Here is a 20,378-nt window from a genome sequence, read left to right as displayed (position 1 = left end):
TCGAAACAATTGTGAGCAATTCTTTCGTTCTTTTTGTATAACTCCCCAAACACCCCCCCTTTTTGGCGCCCGTTTACAGTCGAACCCGATACAGAACCGACACTTCAAACAAACTCAATCTACAATGCTAAGCGCGATGAGACCCCGAGACAATGGCATGCTCTATATATACACTATATATATGTATAAATATATATATATTTCGATATATATATATATATAGCCAAGTATTGTTAGTTTGTAGTGGTTGCATTTTAACAGAACAAAGCAGAACAGAACGAAAATAAGGGAAAAACAAAATGCAAAAAGGCAAACGGCAACAACTTGTGCGATTTGCGAATGCTAAATGTTTAAACAGAATTATTTAAGCAAATAGTACATTTAGGTCTAAGCTATGAAAATTTCATCATATTTGTTGGTTAATGTCCAACACAAAATCAAAAAAACGAAACTGAAAATAGGCAAGAGAAACAGGAGAACCCCCACAAAAAAAAAACATAAATTCTTGTCAACCTTCATGTGAGCCTTCGCGAATTTGGCTTAAAAATTGTGTCACAAGTCTTAGTCTTAAAGTTAAATGAGAAGAATGAAACGAACCCGAATGTTAAGCTGCAGTAATGAAAATTCTAATTTATTATAAAAACAAATAAATGAAAAAAACAAAAAAAAAAAACAGAAAATGTTTTCTATATTTCCGATCGATGAAAAGTGGGTCGAATAATTCCATTTCCATCCACCCAACATTGCTGATCGTAGATTTTATTGAAGAAATAATTTTAATGTTTTCAAGAAGGTGTGAACTTGGAAAAATATGAGTAGAAGAAGACTGAAGGAGCCCCATATCTGTATAGCTTTCGATGCTATAGCTAAAAGACAAATCTGTGAAATCATAGAGATAATGTCTAACCGATGGGTCTTGTTAGTTCTTTCTTGATCTATGTAAGGTATATTAAGTTGTACGCTTTAATACGAATATGAATATGAATTATGTAGTTTAAAAGAAAATATCATAAGGAATGAATAGGAGCTCTATATTGGATTAAGTCTGAATGGTATAGGTTTTTTTCTATACCGAAAGATTTATGAAGACCTACAAGGCAATTTCAGTTTTTCCAGCTCTCACAATCTACGAGATTGATTTGTACTCTTAAATGAAGACATAATATTTTTATTTATTTATGGCTTCAAATTAATTGTTATGGATTTTATTTGCTTGTCTGTCAATTAACTTTTATAAATTTGAAAGAAACGATGAATTTGAAAACGATTTCACATGGTACTCCTGTGAAATGCCATGTGAGACCGGAACTTTTGAAACGACTGTAATTTATGTGAATATATCACAAAATGCTCTCAGAGGCGCCAACGGGGGACACCATTGACAGGAGTCGTTGGAGTCTTGGTTGGGTTGATGAGGCAAACTTTCGACTTGAGGCCCTTCGGGCGCAACTTGGTCTGAGAAGCCTTTGAGAGGTTTAGCTTTAGTGGTGCAGTAGTCTTGATGCGTGGTTGGTTTCCGCCGCCAGCCTTCCGAGGCGACATGGGCATTCGTTGATCTGGAGAGTGGTCGCTCAGGTTGGCCTTTGTTGTCGAGTCTCTTGAGGGCTGAATCATCTTGTTCTTCTTCTTGTAGCGCGTGCTAGTCAATGACTTTGACGTGCAGGCATTTAAGTTATTTTCCACAACTGAAGAGGCTCTCGAGTTGGTCGTCCCACTGCGAATCCTCGGCGCTATCTTTTGGGGCAGCTTATTATCGAGCACTTCCTTCTTGGTGGTGGACTGCTGATGCTGCATGATTACGCCCGTCCGCTTTTTGGTCAGATGCGATGCCAAAATATTGGATGGCTTCGGCGGTAGCAAGTCCCCATCGGACGAACAGCTCAGATGTTCACTGATACTTTTGCTGATCGCCTTGGATTTGTCTCGGATAGTCTCAGCGATCGGTTCGCTCTCTGGTTGGCTCTTCTGTTGATCGCCTTTACAAGCAAGGAAGATCTTGCGTTCTCGCACCAGGTCGTAGATGGATATGATCGGTGTCCCTGGAAAGTCAGCCATGCTAGCGAACCAAAGCGTCAAGAAACTTGAAATGCTTTCTGAAAATGTATAGTTATTAATACGAGAATAAAATATGTTTTCAAAAAATAGACACAGATATATAAGAGTGTTGTACGTACTAAATTTGGCAGTGACTATGTGTGACAATATTACACATTGACCACATCGGCCTACTTCATGTGGAAGGCAGATTGGTATATCAAAGATTTTCACTTTGGGTCCTGTGCCAATTGTTAAAGTTAATCTCTTCGTAATGGGAATCGATTTAATACCGAAATGTGTAAGAATTAATGTAAAGACCCAATCAACACACCTAATTATGCCGAAAAGCTTGTTATTCTGGTTCTTGAGTCGCTTCTGTGACAAATTTAAATCCTTTATGACAGCTCCTTGATCTGTAAGATAGGAAAATTAGGGAGCAAATGGTGCTTATCGTACCTTAATAGATGGGGACTCCCTTTTTTTATTACTTCTGCTCCTTCATCGAGAATAACCGTCATGAAATGGAAAATTCTACATGATTTTACATGACTTCTACATCAATTTGGTAGTTTATGCTGTCACCGATGAAATTTGGCGGTGCGCCACTTGAATGTAATGTACATGCATTATACATGTACGTCAAATACTTTGGAAATGTAAAATGTTATGTAGAAATTATTAACATCTTCGTCCAAAATAATCAGTTTTTAAAATAAATATAGTTCATAGGGGGAAAAAAAGTTATATCACAGACTGAGTAAAGACCATATTTTTGAAGATATATTCTTAATTTAAGTAAAATTTCCTTTAAAGATATGTTAGCTGATATTGTATAAAAGGTCGAATGGCTTGTTATTTCAAAAACCACCAAAACTCTCCACGTTTGTTGGGTAAGCAATTTCAAAAGCCTATTCGCAATCCATATGAAAATATGAACGGAAGTACATTTTTTGCAATTTAAACACCTTCAAATTGTACTGAAAGACCGAGCAAATTTGTAAAGAAAAACACAACAAATAAAGGCGGATTTTGGAAAATACTTTGAACCTCAATTCAAAAATGGTTTAATGGCCCATATTACAGGTCAAAAGCCCTATAAGATATCCATGTGACGATGGATGACTAACTTCACAGAGTTATTGTTTGGTCGACTTTGTGTGGCGCTTTGACGCTCCGCTTTCTTTTGTTGCATTACACAGCTCTCTGGGGCATACTCCGTATCACAAATGCCAACCTGACTGATAACAGTTCAAGTTCATTAAACCTCACACGAATCAGGAAAAATTTTGTGAAATAAAGAATAAGTGAATAAGTTCAATAGCGCCTGAAAAAGGAATGGAGAATGGTACGATTGTAAAAATTACAAATATTTTGATAGAGAAATTATAAAGAAATGGCGGACCTCTAGAAGTACATAAAGGGTAATGTGTTATATTTTTACATATATCCGCTTTAAAAGTAATCTACTTATAGGATATATAAAATTTTATTGCGTTTTTTTTAACACCTGTAAGTGTGAATCTGTTAAAGGGATTTTGGATCCAAGAAATAGAGAAAGTGAAGTATAGTAATAATGTTGAAAAGGAGAAACGTTTAATCGAATAATTGACTCCAGATTTAAAGATTCTCCAGATTCTCTCGGATTGTATTTTGTTTATTGAAATTTAAGTAAAATTGATTAAAATTATAGCAATTTGTAAAAGAATTCAAAACTAAATGAGTCGAAATTTTAATATGCAACAAAGAAACGAAATAAAAACCCAAATTCGCCATTCGCTTAATAAATTTCTTCTAGAAATTCAATATTTGTTAGGCCCACATACTCTCCCATACATATAAAACGAGGAGGGCACGCACGCACGCACTCTCCCAAAAAATAAAAAATTAAGCAAAAAAGAAAGAAGGGAAGAAAATACGAATCTTATCAGCGGCCGCTGCCGCCGCAACAACAAAACAGAGATTCTCAGTACAGTAAACACCTTAACCAGAGCGAAAACCAAAAAAACAAGAGACAAGCAGACCGAGGGTCGTAGCATTTGATACCCTAGCTGATTGATCGAGTTATTTAATTTTTATTAAATACAAATATAGACTCTATATTCTCCACACTCTATACCTTATATTATGGAGTGACCTGATACTGATATTCGAACATTTTGTAAGTTCTCTAAATCTTAAACTTTTTAAACGATAGATCAATACTATGACAGGGAATGATAGCAATTTCCTTTTGGGTTCTGATGATCGTAAGAAACAAACAAGTTTATCTACAAGGACGAATTCTACAACCATCGTTCTCGTAGCCATGCGATTCTTTGTCTATAAATAAGAAGGTTCTGTATAGCGTTTAAGCTTCGTAGATATCTTTTTATCTTAAAGATTCAGGGATCACTTTTTGCATGGCAATCGTTTCCCATGCTGAAGATCACAAGTCCATTTCTGGTCTGAACTGGACTGCTCAGATCTACCCAAGTGACGAATACCTTTAAAGAGGGTATCAAAAGGCAACAACAGTTGCCAGTTTGCCAGTTGTGTTTTTCAAGGTTAAGAGCAAGTGCGTGTGCATGAATGTGCGTGAATGTGCGTATCGGTGTGACTATCTGCCCGCGCCGCGCCGCCTTTCTCGCACATTTTGCACATTGTGCGTATAAATAAAAAGCAACAAAAAAACTTTAAAAAAACCAGCAAAAAAAAAGGAACAAATTGCTGAACAACATTTTTTATAGAGACGCACAAAAAAAGAGCGTAGACTGCAACAACAACCAGAACGGGAAAAGAATCGCGACGGCGGCTGTTCGTTCGGTGACTTTTTATTCCCGGTATTTTTTTTATTTTTTGGGTTTATGGCAACCCAATAAAAAACTTAATATTGCGGCCAGGAGGCTAGAGGTAAGTTCATACATATGTAGGTGTGCGTGCGTGCGGTGGGGGGCAGACAGGAAGAAAGTGAAAAATCATCATTATTTAGGCCTAATATGCAGTTGGTTGGTATTTTCCATTTGATTTGGTCAACGACCCAGTTTATTGTCCACACTCTCATTCCCGGCATAAGCTCAGCCATATACATATATACGGACATGATTCTATATATTTCACGCATTCAAATTGCGTATACGCAGCGGCTGCCACATTCTCTCAGTGCGAGTTTAATGACTGATAACATTTTAATGCTAATTTGCCAAAAAGAGAGAGAGAGGGAGAGGCACTTGGGGACTACATATGTATGTATGTCCGTATGCGTATATTCAATAAGCACTTATATCATGGCAATTTTACGACGAATTAGAAATTTATGGGAAACAGAATTGGGAGGAATTTTTGACTTACAACTTTTGTAGTTTTGATAAGTGCACGAGTATTGAGTTTAATAGCGTGAAGGAGTATTTTGAGAGAAAGCTAAATTACACGGGCTTAAGTGCGAATGTTGATGAGGAAACTCAATTGCAGAAATGAAAATGAAGATTAATGATTGTCCTCTTGAGCCAGAGGAAAATACTAAGCTATGAGATCTGCTATGTGTACAAGTTTTTGATAGTTCAAGAGGCTGGAGAATAGATAACATTCATATGTGTATGTTAAGTGATTCTTAAAGTGATTCTCTTTAAAATCAGTTTCGTTGGGTCATCTTTTATCTTTTTGGAGTCTCATACATTTTTCGCAATTGCAATTCTACATACATTACGTGATGGGTATTACAAATGTAAATATACATTACAGGGTAGATATTGCATTCATAAATACATGCATATTACATGTGGTTAACAGAGATTATGATTTAATGACACGTACATATTGGCTCGCACCAGCCGATTTTAGTTTCTGTTATCATTTAACTTACTAAGTCACATCCCAATGAAAATGTGGGGATCATTGTACGCAAAACCTTTATCCATACAATCAAGATCAGTTGACTTCCAAAAACCAAAACCAACTAAACATACCTTAGTGACAACCTCGAGCTAAACATCAAAACATCTTTTGAAAAGCTGTCGAGCTCTGCCCAAAAACGTGTTGTATGACTTCTGGGTTTCCAATCAAGACCTTTAATTTCTATCACCAAGTCGAATTCGCCGATCAATCTATCGCCGAACAACAGCAGCAACAAAAGCAACAACTTTTATTGACTTTGACAATGTTTTATCAAGAGCATTATCGGGGTGTGCGACTGTAAAGCGATTACATTGGCATTAACAGCGCTTGTAATACAATGTAAAAGAAATTCTCTCAACTGGAATGTAATGCTGATAGAGAGAGAGAGAGAGAAAAATAGAGAGATCGGTGTCTGGAGTGAGAGCAAGGTGTATTTATACAGGGTGAGGCACTGGTTGTAGTCCACTCTCTCAACCTCTGCGTGAGGGCTCTGATTGCCCTAAACTTTAAAATCTTTATTTTGCTGAATTTTTATGTCAGTGGAGACAGTGGCTTTTACAGTGCTGTGATATGAAACATCTAACTTTCCTGAGAGCTTTCTCTGCGAGTGTCGCACCCTTTTCCCAATACACCTTGAGTGAGAGTAAGCGCCACACGCACGTGCAAAGCAGCCCGACAATGAAGAGAGAGCGCGCGTGCGAGAGAATGAATGTCATTCATGGGAGCTTCGCTTCGCTCTTCAGCGTCGACGCCGGCAGCAGAGCAGCAACAGCAACCGTCAGTCACAGCAGCAGCGGCAGCAACTGGCGAGCGTTTAACGGTCCCTGCGATCAGATCGAAATCGGGCGCCGCCGTTGGATGTTTTTTTCAATGCTGAAAGCGCGCCGAATTCGCGTTGTTGCCTGAAAAAAGCACAATTTTGTTGTTCTGCGTTTTGTTTTCTGTCGTACGTCGCTATTCTTCCTTCGTTCCGTTCCGTTCCTTCTCCCCCGTTCGTTCGTTTGTTCGTTCGTCGCGTGCGTGCGTCTCCTCTCTTCGTTCCAGCCAAAAGCAACAATATTTTTACAAAAATTTCTCTTCGGCCGGCCTCTGCGTGCTCTTCCCCGCGCCAAGTGTTCCTTTAAAAAAAATATATGTATATAATTATCAATAAAAGGAAAAACTCAAATGCCGTGTGAAAATGTTTACATGAATCGTACAAAAAGTGTGTGAAATAATGTGCTGACAATTTTTAATATCATCAAAAAATATTTTAATCATACGTTCTCCATCGTTCGTTGTTTCTGGGGTGCGTTCTTCTTGTTTTATATTTATTTTGTATACACAAATATCTACAACACATACAAAAACAACCGATCAAACTGACGTTTTGCTCTGGCGCTTTGTTTCGCGCGGGCTAATTGACAAATCGCCAAAGAATACAACAAAACGAAACAAAAGTCATATAAAATTACAAAAAATACATATGTGCGAGAAGCAACAAGATGCATCTTCATGTTTTCTGCTCTCTCTTTCTATCTCTCCGGCACTCTGCGCCCTGGGCTCTGTGCTCTCCTCCCTCTCTCTGTTTCGCTTCAAGTGCATAAAACAATTTGAAGTTGAAATATTGCAAACAAAAAAAGCGAAAAGCGAAAAGGGGAAGCGGAATCGACGCTCAGACGCCCAGACGGCGCGCCGCCAAATAAAACAGTTTCCCAGTGTCTGAGTTTTCAAAGTTTTTCTAAACGCAATTGAAATCGCGAAATATTGAACAATAAATGTAGAAGAGTCATTTTACATGGGATTATTCTCCTATTACAAGTTTTAGTGAAATATACTTTCTGGATTTAAAGAACTGCAATTTGTATGCTAAAATAGAAGGGCTAAAAAAAGTGTATTTCAAAATATTTGTTCTTGTAAAACAAAAGTATACATTTCTTCAAATATTTTTTAGCAAAAGTGACTTTTTGAAATATATTTCGTCCCAATCAAAGTTTTCTTTGATCTTAGAAAAAAATGAAACCGCAAACCATACAAATTTTTTAAGAGTACATTTATTTGAAATTTTATTCTTACTTTTTGCAAATGAAATCTGTATTCGGGAAATCCTCAAAAACTTCCTCATACTCGTACACATGTATATATCTATATGTTAAAATAAAATATATACCTTTAATATTCATTTCAATTGACAATTCTTAATAACAAATAGTTCCAAAAATATTACACAACTTAAATTTTGTGTTCAGTGCTAATTCATAAATTTTTATTATTTCCAAAGGACTTATATTTAGTCAAGAATTTAAATCAAATCAAACAATTAATTGAAAATGGGGTTTAAAACTATATTTTACATCAAATTGATAATTAAAATTATTTTACGAGTGAAAATTGAAAATTCTAGCTGTAAAATTTTGTAAAAAACTCGTAAATTCTGAGCTGAGAAAATACAAAAATATATTCAAGGAAAATAGAAATATACATACCTTAAATACTAACTAAAAGCAGTCAAGTTAATAAATACAAAAAACAAAAATACTTTTAAATTTGTGCATTCAAAAATCAAAATATTTGAATGGGAATTTTAATAAAAAATTACAATAATAGTAAATAAGCAAACTATTTGCTGATACAAACAGAGTTTTAATATAAACATTTTTTGCTTGTTTTAAACTTTCATTTATCTCTTTAAAAACCCACCAACACGAAACCGTATTAATTATATCCTCATCCTTTATTTTTCATTGCAGCCTGCCATAAATTCCACAAAAAATAAAAGTAAAAAAAAGGGAAAAAACGAAAACCAGACAATGACGGGAGGAATTATGAAATTTTAAAGAAATCCCCAACAAAACAAAAAAAGAGAAAAACAGCCAACAAAATATGTTTAATGCATTGAAATAAAGGAAACGTGTTTCAGGGCACCCAAAACGTTGTATATATAAACCAGATTTACATTTCAACCAGAGATACATATATACATATATAGTATATATATAAAGTGTGGCAGCAGCCGCAAGCAGCAAAAAAAAAAAACGCAGCCAAAAAACGTTCACAAAAAGGTGATAATGATTATTTCCAAGGATCTTTTCATATTTGGCGAACAAATTTTTGCAACAATTATACCAGAAGGTGGAGCCGCAGCAGTGGCAACACAGCAGCAGCAGGAACAGCAACAAAATCTGCAACAGCAGCAGCAACAAAAGCAGCAGCAGCAACATCTGCAACACCAGCAACAACAGCCGGCAATTATAAGTACAACAACAACAACAGGAGTAGCAGCAGCCACTGCGGCAACTTCGTTGGTAATAAACTCGACGGCATCGCCAGCAGCAGCAGCAGCAACAGCAACAGCAGCAGGAGCAGCTGAACAAGTTGTAGAAGAGTCATTAAAAGCCGCAACAGCAGCAACAGAGGCAGCAGCAACACCAGCAGATAAACAGGAAACAGTTGCAGTTGCTCCTCTATCCCTGCCCCTGCCCCTGCCTCTGGCACTGCCACTGACACTGTCTCGACCGCTGACCATCCGCAAGACGGGAAAAATTTCAAAAATTCCAAAGGAACCCGAAGAATTGAAAGCCAAGAAGAAGGCAAAGTGTGAAGCCGCAACAGCAGCAGCAACAGCAGCCACACCAACGCCACCGGCAGCAGCGGCGGCAACATCAGCCACTAATTACGAAAAAATGCCAATGAATTTGATGATTGTGGAAAGTGTTGAGACAGTCGATATGGGATCATCGGACAATGACAACGAGACAACGGAGCAGGTACCGTTGGTGAGTGCCAGTCGACGGAATCTGGCCAAAATCGTAGCCGATTGTCGGCTCCAAATCGAAATAGAGCCAACAACAGCAGCAGCGCCACCAGCCGCCACATCCACAACATCCAAAGTTGCAACAGATCTAGCAACAGCGACAGCAAAAGATATAGCAGAAAAAACAACGTCTTCGTCGGCATCGTCATCGGCTTCTACATCATCTTCCAGCTCAACATCCTCAGAATTTACGCACACATCACAAACGACAATACCAAGTACGGATAATCTAACGTCATCCAATGGCCTGGCCAATATGGGCAAAAGCATTTTAGTCGATGCCAAAAGGTGAGTTTTTACAATCAACCAGTGACCCAATTTCGAGTTGCAAGACATGCTCGCCATGAGTGCCTACCACATCCATATACGACCATATATGCAGTATATTATTATTTCTTGTGGCGGGGAAAGTGTTGGCAATCAAAGGGATGGGCGCTCCATTGAAGCTTTAAGTATTCTCATGGCATAAAACTACATTTAATGCTCATGTAATGCTCTCTTAATGCCATTTAATGCCATTTAATGCGCTGCTTAAGCTGTGGTAATCCTTAGTTGAAATAATTACAATTGTAATTATTAGCAGCTTACCGCCAGCTAAAAGTCGCTTTAATTGATTTCAAATTGGTTAATAATTTATTTCATTTAGAGCAGGATTTTATAAGCAAAACATTTACAGATTCTAATAGAATATAGACAAATAAAATATCCCAAATATTTTTGGGATTTTATGGCACAATAATTGGCCACTCTTGGCGGCTGAATGTGTCCGTTCGCTTATGGGATATTCGAGGCCTGTGCCCAATTGCCGGCTAGTCGAAAATTATTTAAATTTTGTATTAGTTTTGCACAAGAAAAAAAAAGGTTGGAGGCTTGGAGCACATCCTCGAACTTAGAATTTTCAACCTACCCTTTATATGGTCCTTTAATTCTTTAGTGGCCTCTTAGACTCTGTTTTTCTCTTTTTTTCTGTTAAGTTATTAAATATTCTACTAATTGTTTGCTTGAAGATACGGGTACTTCTTGAAGCCCCAAAGACCAAGGGCGATGCTCAATTAAAACTTAGTTAAAGTTTAGTAGGCCTTAAAGTTATTCCATAAAACTGCTGATCGGTTAATTTGCGGTTGACACCCAACGGAAATGGCAGCGGCAACTCCTGTCCCATCCACGTACCCGTATGCTGCTGCTGCCCTAATTGATTACCCATCGGCCTACAAACCCGTTCTCCAACTCTGCCTTTCAGGCCGGAGATTAACTAGGGTATCATTCGGCTTTCCAGGCTGAGCGACAGACAGAGAGAGAGAGAGGGGGGGAAAAAAACCTGCAAGCTGCAGCATCTGCTTAATCGTTGGAGCTCGCATCCTTTGCATCGCATCGCATCGCATGGCATCCCCTACCTACCTTATGATGCAGCACAAAAAATGATGCAGGCCAAAAATGCAATTTCACCTTAAAATTTGGGTTACATTTTGCACGGATACATAAAGAACACACACGCACACACACTTACACCAAAGTCAAACACAACAAAAGATCGAAAAAAAACGCCAGAATAACAGAAAAAATGCATGCAAAAAAGACTTGAAGAAATGCAAGGAAAATACATTTAAAAGTCGAATATGCAGATACCCTATATATAGGAGGCTATTTCTTTTTTATGTAAAAAAGTTTGGGGTCGTTGAGCGAAGCGAGTGAGCCGGGGGTTGGCAGGAACATCCTAGTGTCATTAAAAAATATAAAATCTTAAACCCAATAAAAAATTAAAAATATTTGAAGAAAAGGATAAATATTATTACTAAATAAAATATACTGAAATAAATATTATTTTAATATACAATTTAAATTAAATAATATTCTACCCTACAAAAAATTACACAAAATAATCAAGTAAACAAAATTTGAGTAAAAAGTGTATATAATTTTATCAACTTTTATTTTTTATTTTTTTTGTATTTGAAAGGAGAAATTTTTAATGAAAGAAAAATTTGCCAAAGGTTGGTTTTCATAGGTGTAAAATTCTTAGTGGAATAAAATATGTAATCCATTCCCATAAATAGTAGATCCAATGATAGATTTCCTTTTCATGGCCACATTTGATATCTGGCTTTAGTTTTCATCTCAGAAATTCCCAAATGATCCTAGGGCATGGTCTCTGTTTCTACGAGGGTCCGAAACGGCATTCGGGATACATTTTCCGACAGATTAAATTGCAAATGAAGTGCAGTTAATTGATTTAAATAGGTGTGTATATTGTATCTCATATTGCTCTCTTTTGCAAAGGGTATCCAAGAAAAGAAAACACACAAATTTTGCATGCCACAGGGGGAAAAAAAGCGAAAAACAGAACTCAGTTCTGAGCAAGGAGCAGGTTTTTGGATAGGCTCTGCCTGTTGCATTTTTGTTGCGTCTGCTGCTGCTGTTGCTCCTCTCTTGCCTCATCCCGACGGCATGCCTTGTTGCACTTAATGGTGGCAAGGGGATTATTCATGGACACAGACACGTGAATATCTGAATCTGTGTGCCTGGCGGCTGGTATCCTGCATTATTGAGTCTACATGCTGTTTCAAAACAATTTCAGCTACAGATATTTTTAAATCCTACAAATATTTAAATGAATATTATCTCTCAATTTATTTCCTGAATTTTGTTGTTTTTCTGGTTTGGTGGAAGATTTTTCCATAAGAAAAAACACACAAATCAGACTCATTGAAGATTTATTCCGTAAATAAAATCAATTTTCTTAGCATTTTTCACTGCAAACTATAGGGCCAAGTTGTGCTTGTAATTCCCCTACACATTTATTGTATTTGAAACTTTAAATTCTGCAGAAATTGTAGCACAAAAATCACACGGCACACTGCAGTTATTCCGTTCTCTTGAATGCACTTTAAATGGGCCTAAATCGTTTTTAATTCATATAAATCCCAGCTTAAAAGAGAGCTTTTGGTTTTGGTATTCGATTTATTCAGTGTTTGTCCATCAATGAATGATTCATAAATAAACCAGAGAAACTTTGTAGTAAATGCCACAAGCCACTGATTATTCCATTCACGTAGTGCGGCGTTTGAAAAGCGAACAACCAATATCCAAATACTCAGCTAAAGTTTGCAGATTCATTCATTCATTCATACATTTATTTAACATTGAACAAATGTAACAAGCAATAATACAAAATGTCCATTCCCTGCAATTATGGAAAACGATTATATCGAATTGGATTCGATTAATAATAGATATTTCTGTGGATAAAAACATAGTAAATGAACTTACGGTGAAGAAAACAAAACCATGCGTAGGAGGAAATGATTAAATCTTTTGCATATTTTTGAAAATTATTGGAATAAAACGCATTATATGCAAAATATGTATCACTCCCTGGGAGGGGGACTCTAAGATCCCCTTGTATATAATTTTTTGTGGTTTTGATCCTTTTCGGGCATATTTTCGAAAAAATTCTACAAAATATTGGAATACAATTACGTATATCAAAATATGCCAATTTATAGAAAAATTGTTTAATTTATCGGATAAAATGATTTGTCCTTTTTACTCTCTCATAATCCTCTCTCTCTCTCTCTTGCCTGAAATCATCAAAGAATTAATTTTGATGGAAAGAAAGCTGTTCCACAAAATATTCAATCATTTAAATTAAATGGCCCACTGGGTATTCACGAGAAGATACTCGAACCGAGTGAATGATTTGATTTGTTCATTAATTGAAGTGATTCGAACAAATCAGCCCCATTCATTACATGATGAGCCTCATTTCGGATGGAAGTAAATTTCTGCTGAGAGATTATTCCTTCCATGTTCCTTCGTGCAACATGTTGTTGCATGCACAGTGGTTGTGTTTGGTTGTGGTTTTTTTTTTCCCCCTGTCGACTGCAGCTGCCAAATCGAGCATCAGTTCTGCTCTCTTCTGCTGCAGCCGCTGCAACCGAAAAAACTGGGTCAGATCTGAACCAATTTTCAGGCAAAATTGCGACAACAGACGGCACAGAAAAAGAGCAACAGGCAACAGCCAACAGCAAATAAACTGTAATAATCACAAGAGCAACTGCAACTGCAACGTGCAACGTGCAACGTGCAACAAGAGCAGCAAAAGCGAAATTAAAACGTGCCAAGAGATAAAGGCAAACCAGACGCAAAAGAAGCAGCAAATAAAATGCATTTAAATTGCTCTTGCGACTTCGAGAAAGAAATAAATGAGAATTCTAGAATTCGATAGTAGCGACTAAGAGATACCCTAGGATGGAGCTTCTTGGGGGGAGGAGGAGAGGGGAAGAGAAAACTATCACAAATATTTAAGTACCTAAAAGAAGAGGCATCGATCGATGAAGAACGAAGGGTATTCCTGATCTGGTTTTATGATCGGGGTTCAATGATCTTTAAAACAAAGAAAAACCTTATAAGTATTCTTGAATCTCTTAAAGGTTCCCCTAACTGCAGGAAAGCCCAGAAACAATCTCGTAATTGACTCGAAAACACTTCCTTTAGCCCATAAACTGATCAATTTATCAAGAATATATTGCATACTATATTCTTGAAAAATACTTCCTTTATTCTGTTGTAAAAAAAAAACCACTCGCATGCCCTACTTGTGTACCCTGTATGGAAAAAATAAAGAACTTTAATTTGGAATTCCTGAAGTACCATGAAGCACACTGAGTGCAAGATGTAAACGACAGACAGAGAGACAGAGAGACAGCCGCGAGTGCGACATTGAGTGCACTTTGAATCGCATAATAATTGAAAAATTTATGTTAAATGCAGATAATGAGGCTGCCAGCAGCGACCCAACAATGTTCTCATTGTAATTTAATTCACTTAATTCGCCAAAACCACCCAGCAGATCTCTCGGATCTCTCTGCTCGTAATTGACTTGTGCGAAGTTAAAGCCACTAAAGTCCCTCTCTGATGGAGTCAGTCGTCGCTCGCTCCGGCCCCTGTCCCCCTGCCCCCCTGTCCGCCGTGTCCGCGTCCGCGTCCGAGTGACAAACGAATTAAAATAAATAATTGAAATCTCAGAGGCCCAGATAGATCTCTTGTCTCACAGAATTGCAACAGAATCGGCTGGCCAAATGGCCAAATGGCCAAATGGCAATGATTATACCTATATTATCTCTTGATTTTCCACCAAGTATTTGCATTATAGCCACACTTTAATTTGAGGCCAGGCCCCACATCTAAAAGGGCAACACACCGACCCCAACAATTGTGCAATGAATTTCCACACGGACTTGATTGCACTTCAAATGGGGAAATAGACTTTTGTAAGTGAATCTGAAGTTGTCGTGGGGGTATTTACTGGAGAGCTCTTGAAGGTTTTTCTTTCGAGTGTTATTAGTTCTTTGGAGAGAACTTTGCTGAATATTTTCCCACTCGGGATGTTCGGATTGGGCTGAGAATAGTACATTAAAAGATGTATAAGGAAATGTATCAAAAGGAGAGTTATTTATTGAATAAAGTTTTGAGCAAATGTGGGTGTTTTTCCTATTTCAAATATTATGAAAATTAGTTGAGGAAACTGTACTTGAATGGGCTAAAAGACCTTACAAGAGACAGTTATATTCCATTATGGATTGCCAGGGGGAAGATTTATAATATAAAGATATTTTCTATAATTTTCTCTGATAGCACTTAAATTCTTCTTTAAATAAAATTTCTAGAAATTATACAGAAATCTCTGTATTTTGTATTCTTCAAGCCAGATGTAATAACCGATAAGACGTAAATTTTTTAAAAATAAATACCCTTTTAAAGCGTTCTATGGGGTTCACTTTTCTCAGCTAAGATTTCTAAGATTTATCTCTTGAGATTCGTCTCAGCTTCTGTCGTCCTCAGAGTCCTCTTTCATCTCTTTGCTTGAATATTGTTTTCTATTATAACGCTGCCCATCTGTCGAGCATTAAATTCATTTTTATAGAAAACCATCTGTGGATGAAATACTCTAAAAAAAAACAAAACAAAAAACTCAAAATTTGTTTACAGAACTTTGAAATACTTGGTTGGCGGTAAACACCAGAAGAAGAACCGCATTCGAATCCGAATCCGAATCCCAAGGAGAACTCCATTCAAAATGTTGTTGTTGCTGCTGCCGAGTGCCTGAGAATTCTCTCTGTGTGTGTGGATTCTCTCTCTTCCAAACAATTGGCTTGGGGATCAAATTCCTCGAGCGTTTAATGCGCGATTAAAGTTTGTTGAACTCTTTTTTTGCTGAGAGGAGGAGAGGGCCACAAGGGAAGGAAGGGGAACACAAACAAACCATTTGTGTGCCGCGGGCTAGGGATTTTCTATTTATTTTACTTTGGCTTCTAGCAGCGTCAGTTTGTTTCGTTTTTTTTGTTTTTATTGGAAACTCTATCGGAAGTGGAGTAGAGCAAACCCTGAGACGACCCAGACTCCGACCCCACACACACACACCATAGACCACAGACAGTGGGCGGCCCACACAAAATCTCCAGCGAATTGCAGCCCCAGGCAGAAGAGGAGGAGGCTGTCCAAACAATGGGCCGTATTCGTAGCCAATGAGCCGGAGATGTTGTGGGGAGAAAGGCGGTTGGGTGTGTGTTCAATTATGTAATGGAAATGCCAAGAGAAAGGTCACCCCGCTTGAGGGTTTCTCTGTTAATTTCTTGCTGTGGTTTTTCCCAGAGACTGCACGAATTAAAAGATACATTTCAATGCAATGCAGAAAATCAAATTTCAGACCTTGAAATAAACAAAATAAATATGTTCTTACCTCAAAGCATACATATTGATGCACTGTTTATGAAGGATACTCACCCAAGGGTTTTCCTTAAGCAAAGAAATATGCAATGAATTTCCAATAAACTCACTTAATGAGTTATTTCCTCGGCGTCGCAGGGAAGCTCTGCAGGAGGTCTGGCTGTTGCGCTGAAAGGGATTGTCCAACATAAATTAAATTAAATTGTGTGCTTGACAAGTAGAGTGAAGAGAATTTCGAAAGTTTTACACCACAGCGCAGGATACAAGAGGATAACCAAGGTTCTAGGCAGAGCTGCACAGAAAAATCAAATTCCTTTGAAGAACATATCTTTACCTGGTGGACTCTTTAAAGGGTATACTTTCGTTTCTCTTTCTTCTAAATAAGAGCCAATTAAAGTCAGGATCGAATTTATTAGAAACCCCCCTCTCCATCCCCCCAATGCATGCTCGTAAATTTGTGTGTGTTCCTTCGTGCCGCTGATGAACCGGTTGTGGGATATGTAGGTCAAGTTTTGTATCAACTTGGATCACAAATCGCAGCAAAAGAGCGACAGAGACACAGAGAGAGAGGCAGAACAGATCCAGATGCTTTGGCAAACGATATTCGGGCTTTTTTGGGATCGGGTTTTGGGTTTCAGACACGGCTAGATGTGCCGAATAGATGGTGGGCTAGAACGTAGATAGATCTGGGGGGCAGGCAGAGGTGGGAACCCCAAAAGGATGGAGGACGGCTCATAGAAGAATAGTTTTTGTGTTAAATACGGTGTCAGGTAAGCCACCAACCACCGAAAGGGGTGCAGCTGCACAACGCTCTTATTCCTAGAAAAATGTCAGGATGGACAGGCCCTTCAGGCAGCGAATCGTCTATTGTTAGCTGTTTTTTTTTTATTATATTTCTATTTTGATTTCTATTTGCTTGTGAATGGCTTTTGTGTGCATGTTTTTGTGTGTGGGTTTTTGTGCCATGAGAAAGATGAGGAGAACACACGAGTACACGGGATATTGTATCCCTCACGGTCGCTTCTGTTGACTGAAAGCTTGGCTGCTGCCAGGTGTTTGGTTTGTGAAAAGTTATGAGAAAGCAGATATAAAATGAAATGTTTGTGCTATGAAAAAGCAATGACCATTCCTCCCTTTGGCAGGGTTATTATTTCCTTCTCCCTCCCTGCCTTTCGGCGTCCTTAACGCGAATTCTCTCTTACCTTTACAACCAAACGTATTTCATTTTGTTTCGTGTTTCCTACATTCAATCAAATCCTTTGCCTGCAATTGGATTGCGATTCTTAGAACTTGCACAGGAAAAAGAAAGTTTTTCCATGAATTCTCTCTCTCTCTCTCTCTCTCTCTCTCTCTTTGAATATAGTTGTACCACATTCCCACAGCTTTTTGAATTTAAATGTTTTATTTTTCAAGAGGGAGTAAGAGGGGGGTTGTGGTTGGAGGTGTGTGGCTAGCCACATTTGAGAAATCATTTTAAAATCATTTGTGCAATTCGTGTAGCATTCATGTAGCAATGTAAATTCATATAGCAAATGTTTTATAAATTGTTTGAACTATAAAAGCATTTAAAAGTTAAAGCCCAAATTCCAAAGGATTAAAGTTTGTGTGTCTCGTTCGAGTGAGTGCCGTGCCATTTCGGGGGATTATTTAGTCATATATTTGTTTACCTTTGTTCGAAATAAGCCAAATGGTCATGGATGTGGTCAAAATTCCTACTTAATCCTTACATTTCTGGCAGTATGGCAGTGTTTTTGTGGAGCAGCTAAATATACATATATGTACGTATTTTCGTACCTATTGTTTTGTATTTATTTCTATCTATAGGTATATTTGTTTGCTTAATTCTTTTTTTGCCAGCAAGCAAAAGGCATGGAATCCTCTCTAGGGAGGATAAATTTCCCATAAGCGATAGGATACATTCGTTATAAAAACCTCAAATAAACACCATACCAATACAATCTGACAAAAACAGGAAAGGAATACTCTTGTGCTTGAAAATCAAGTGAGAAAATATTTTACTGTTTAAAGAAAAAAATCAGCTGTTTGTATTTGTTCAGCTGGTGGGATAATTTCCAATGAAAAGTGATGATTGTAACATTCCTGTGTAAATGGAAATATTTTACTCTACTATATTTTATTTGCTCACATTTTCTCTCTGTGGCAAATGAATCAAAAGTACTCTAAAAGATCTATCATTCATTGCGAAATATGTGCATACCTCTATTCTGTAGTGCAGGGCAAAACTTTCACTATAAATGAATAGATTCCCATAGAACAGCTGCACTCGGCTGATCGGCTCCAAATCATGTAATCCAATCTAGAGCAAACTCTGAGTGATACAGGAATACCCCAAATATTTGTAAGTTCTATTAGAGTCTTTGTGTTGTTTTCGTTTTTCCCCCCGCCCGACCGCAAGTTGAATGCACTTTTGGGATTGCGATTGAAAATGAGATTGAGATTAAGAGCAAACAAACTTTAAAACACATTGAATGTGTCTGTCTGTCTGTCTGATGTTGAGATGCGGTTTTCTCTTCCCTTGCAAAGTATCTACATTTTGTACTAGAGACCTCTCCTCTGCGTGTGTGTGTGTGTGTGTGGGCGCCCAGATCCATTCCGACACCCGGAGTTCTGGATGTGGATGTGGAAAACCCCGTCGACAGATGACAGAACAAATTGCCAGTCCCAGAACCGAAACAGGAAAACGGATTGCACAACGAAATGCGGAAAAAGCACAAAAACACACACGCACACAACCACACACACACACACACACACACATAGAGCAAATAAAAGGAGTGAAAAATTGCAATTTATTATAATTTAATCTAGAATAGAAAATTAAATAGAGACGGAGACGGTCTGTGTTCTCTACGGCTCGGATCGGATCGGATCGGTTCCCGGGAACGGCGCTGTCTGCCTGCCTCGTTTGGGTTTTATCTACCGTTAGGCCTGGCAGTGTCAATAACACTGCGAGCGAAAGAGTCACCAATAGCACGGAGAAAGAGAGAGGGAGAGAGATGGCTGGATAGAACAGGGTGGCGGGGAGAGGGAACCAGAGAGACACGTGTGCGCGGGCGTTGATGACTGACGACGAGCGACTCGGCGGTGGGACATGGCAATGGGAGTGGAACAGATAAAGAGAGCGGCGGAGCGAGAGAGAGAGATAGAGAGAGACTGGGACTGCACAGCGGAGGGGATGGTTGGGGGGGGGGCATGCAGCGAACTGCAATGGAGGCCAACGTCGGCGTCGCTCTTTGACAACTGTCACTGTCACAGTCACAGTCACTGGAAACCGAAGACCAACTGCAGCGCCAACGCCGGCACCCTGCACAGTGCTACCAGATGCCACGAAAAGTGGTGTGAGACATGAAATTTAATCAAGGAATAGGTAAATAAAATACAAAAAAATAAAAATAAATGGTTTAATAAATCTTTGAAGATAGTACCAGTGTAAAACGTAGAGTTTTAGCCCGTTTTTATGAGACTTTTTCCAAATTGTACCTCAAATTGTATTTAAACGATTCGGATCCTGGACATATGGAATGTTATACAGAATTCCTATATACTTAAACCTCTAAAAATTATATAAATAGCTGTAGCTATTTAAATTAACAAAACTCCACTGAATCTTTCCTCGATGGAGAATAATGTCTTGAGTTTGGAACAGTTGTCCGACTTTCGCGAATGTGAGTTGAAGTGGGAATTTCTTAAAAAAAATAAAAAAAAAACATTTCCAAAAAATGCCTAAAACAAAAAATATTTAATGTACAATACTTTTCTCAGGGCTATACATAAATGTACTCGCTTAAACTGTTTCAAAATGATTCCTAATCGATTTCCCGAACATAACTGTAAAGATTTCATAGATTTCCCATTGGCATCCAGTAGAGTTTCTAGGGCACCGAAGAAATGGCGCTAAACTGTGCTTCAAACTAGCACAGAACTCGTTCGA

General features: G+C 38.0%; 2 protein-coding genes across 2 annotated transcripts in view; one reads left to right on the top strand and one right to left on the bottom strand.

The window, feature by feature from the left end:
• Window positions 1-1,183: 1,183 nt before the first annotated feature.
• On the bottom strand, window positions 1,184-2,190 carry LOC6588855. Its single transcript, XM_002015049.2, has 2 exons — window positions 2,175-2,190; window positions 1,184-2,093 (listed from the first exon to the last, which is right to left on the bottom strand). Exon 2 carries the CDS (start codon window positions 2,053-2,055, stop codon window positions 1,354-1,356), a length of 702 nt encoding a protein of 233 aa, XP_002015085.1. The 5' UTR covers window positions 2,056-2,093; window positions 2,175-2,190; the 3' UTR covers window positions 1,184-1,353.
• Window positions 2,191-9,115: 6,925 nt separating this feature from the next.
• The window catches only part of LOC6588856 (ABC transporter G family member 21), a 30,952-nt gene continuing 19,689 nt past the window's right edge, over window positions 9,116-20,378 (top strand). The window contains exon 1 of the mRNA XM_002015050.2: window positions 9,116-9,988. Within this exon, the coding sequence (XP_002015086.2) occupies window positions 9,570-9,988 (419 nt within the window). The 5' untranslated portion in view covers window positions 9,116-9,569. The remainder of the gene's footprint in view (window positions 9,989-20,378) is intronic.

This window comes from Drosophila persimilis, unplaced genomic scaffold (assembly GCF_003286085.1).
Source record: "Drosophila persimilis strain 14011-0111.01,24,50 unplaced genomic scaffold, DperRS2 tig00000191-arrow-pilon, whole genome shotgun sequence".
Taxonomy (NCBI): domain Eukaryota; kingdom Metazoa; phylum Arthropoda; class Insecta; order Diptera; family Drosophilidae; genus Drosophila; species Drosophila persimilis.
This window is presented reverse-complemented; position numbering and strand designations above follow the sequence as displayed.

Bases quoted from the DNA above. Each gene is read 5' to 3' on its own strand.
- LOC6588855 (XM_002015049.2), bottom strand. From the start codon at position 2,055: ATGGCTGACTTTCCAGGGACACCGATCATATCCATCTACGACCTGGTG.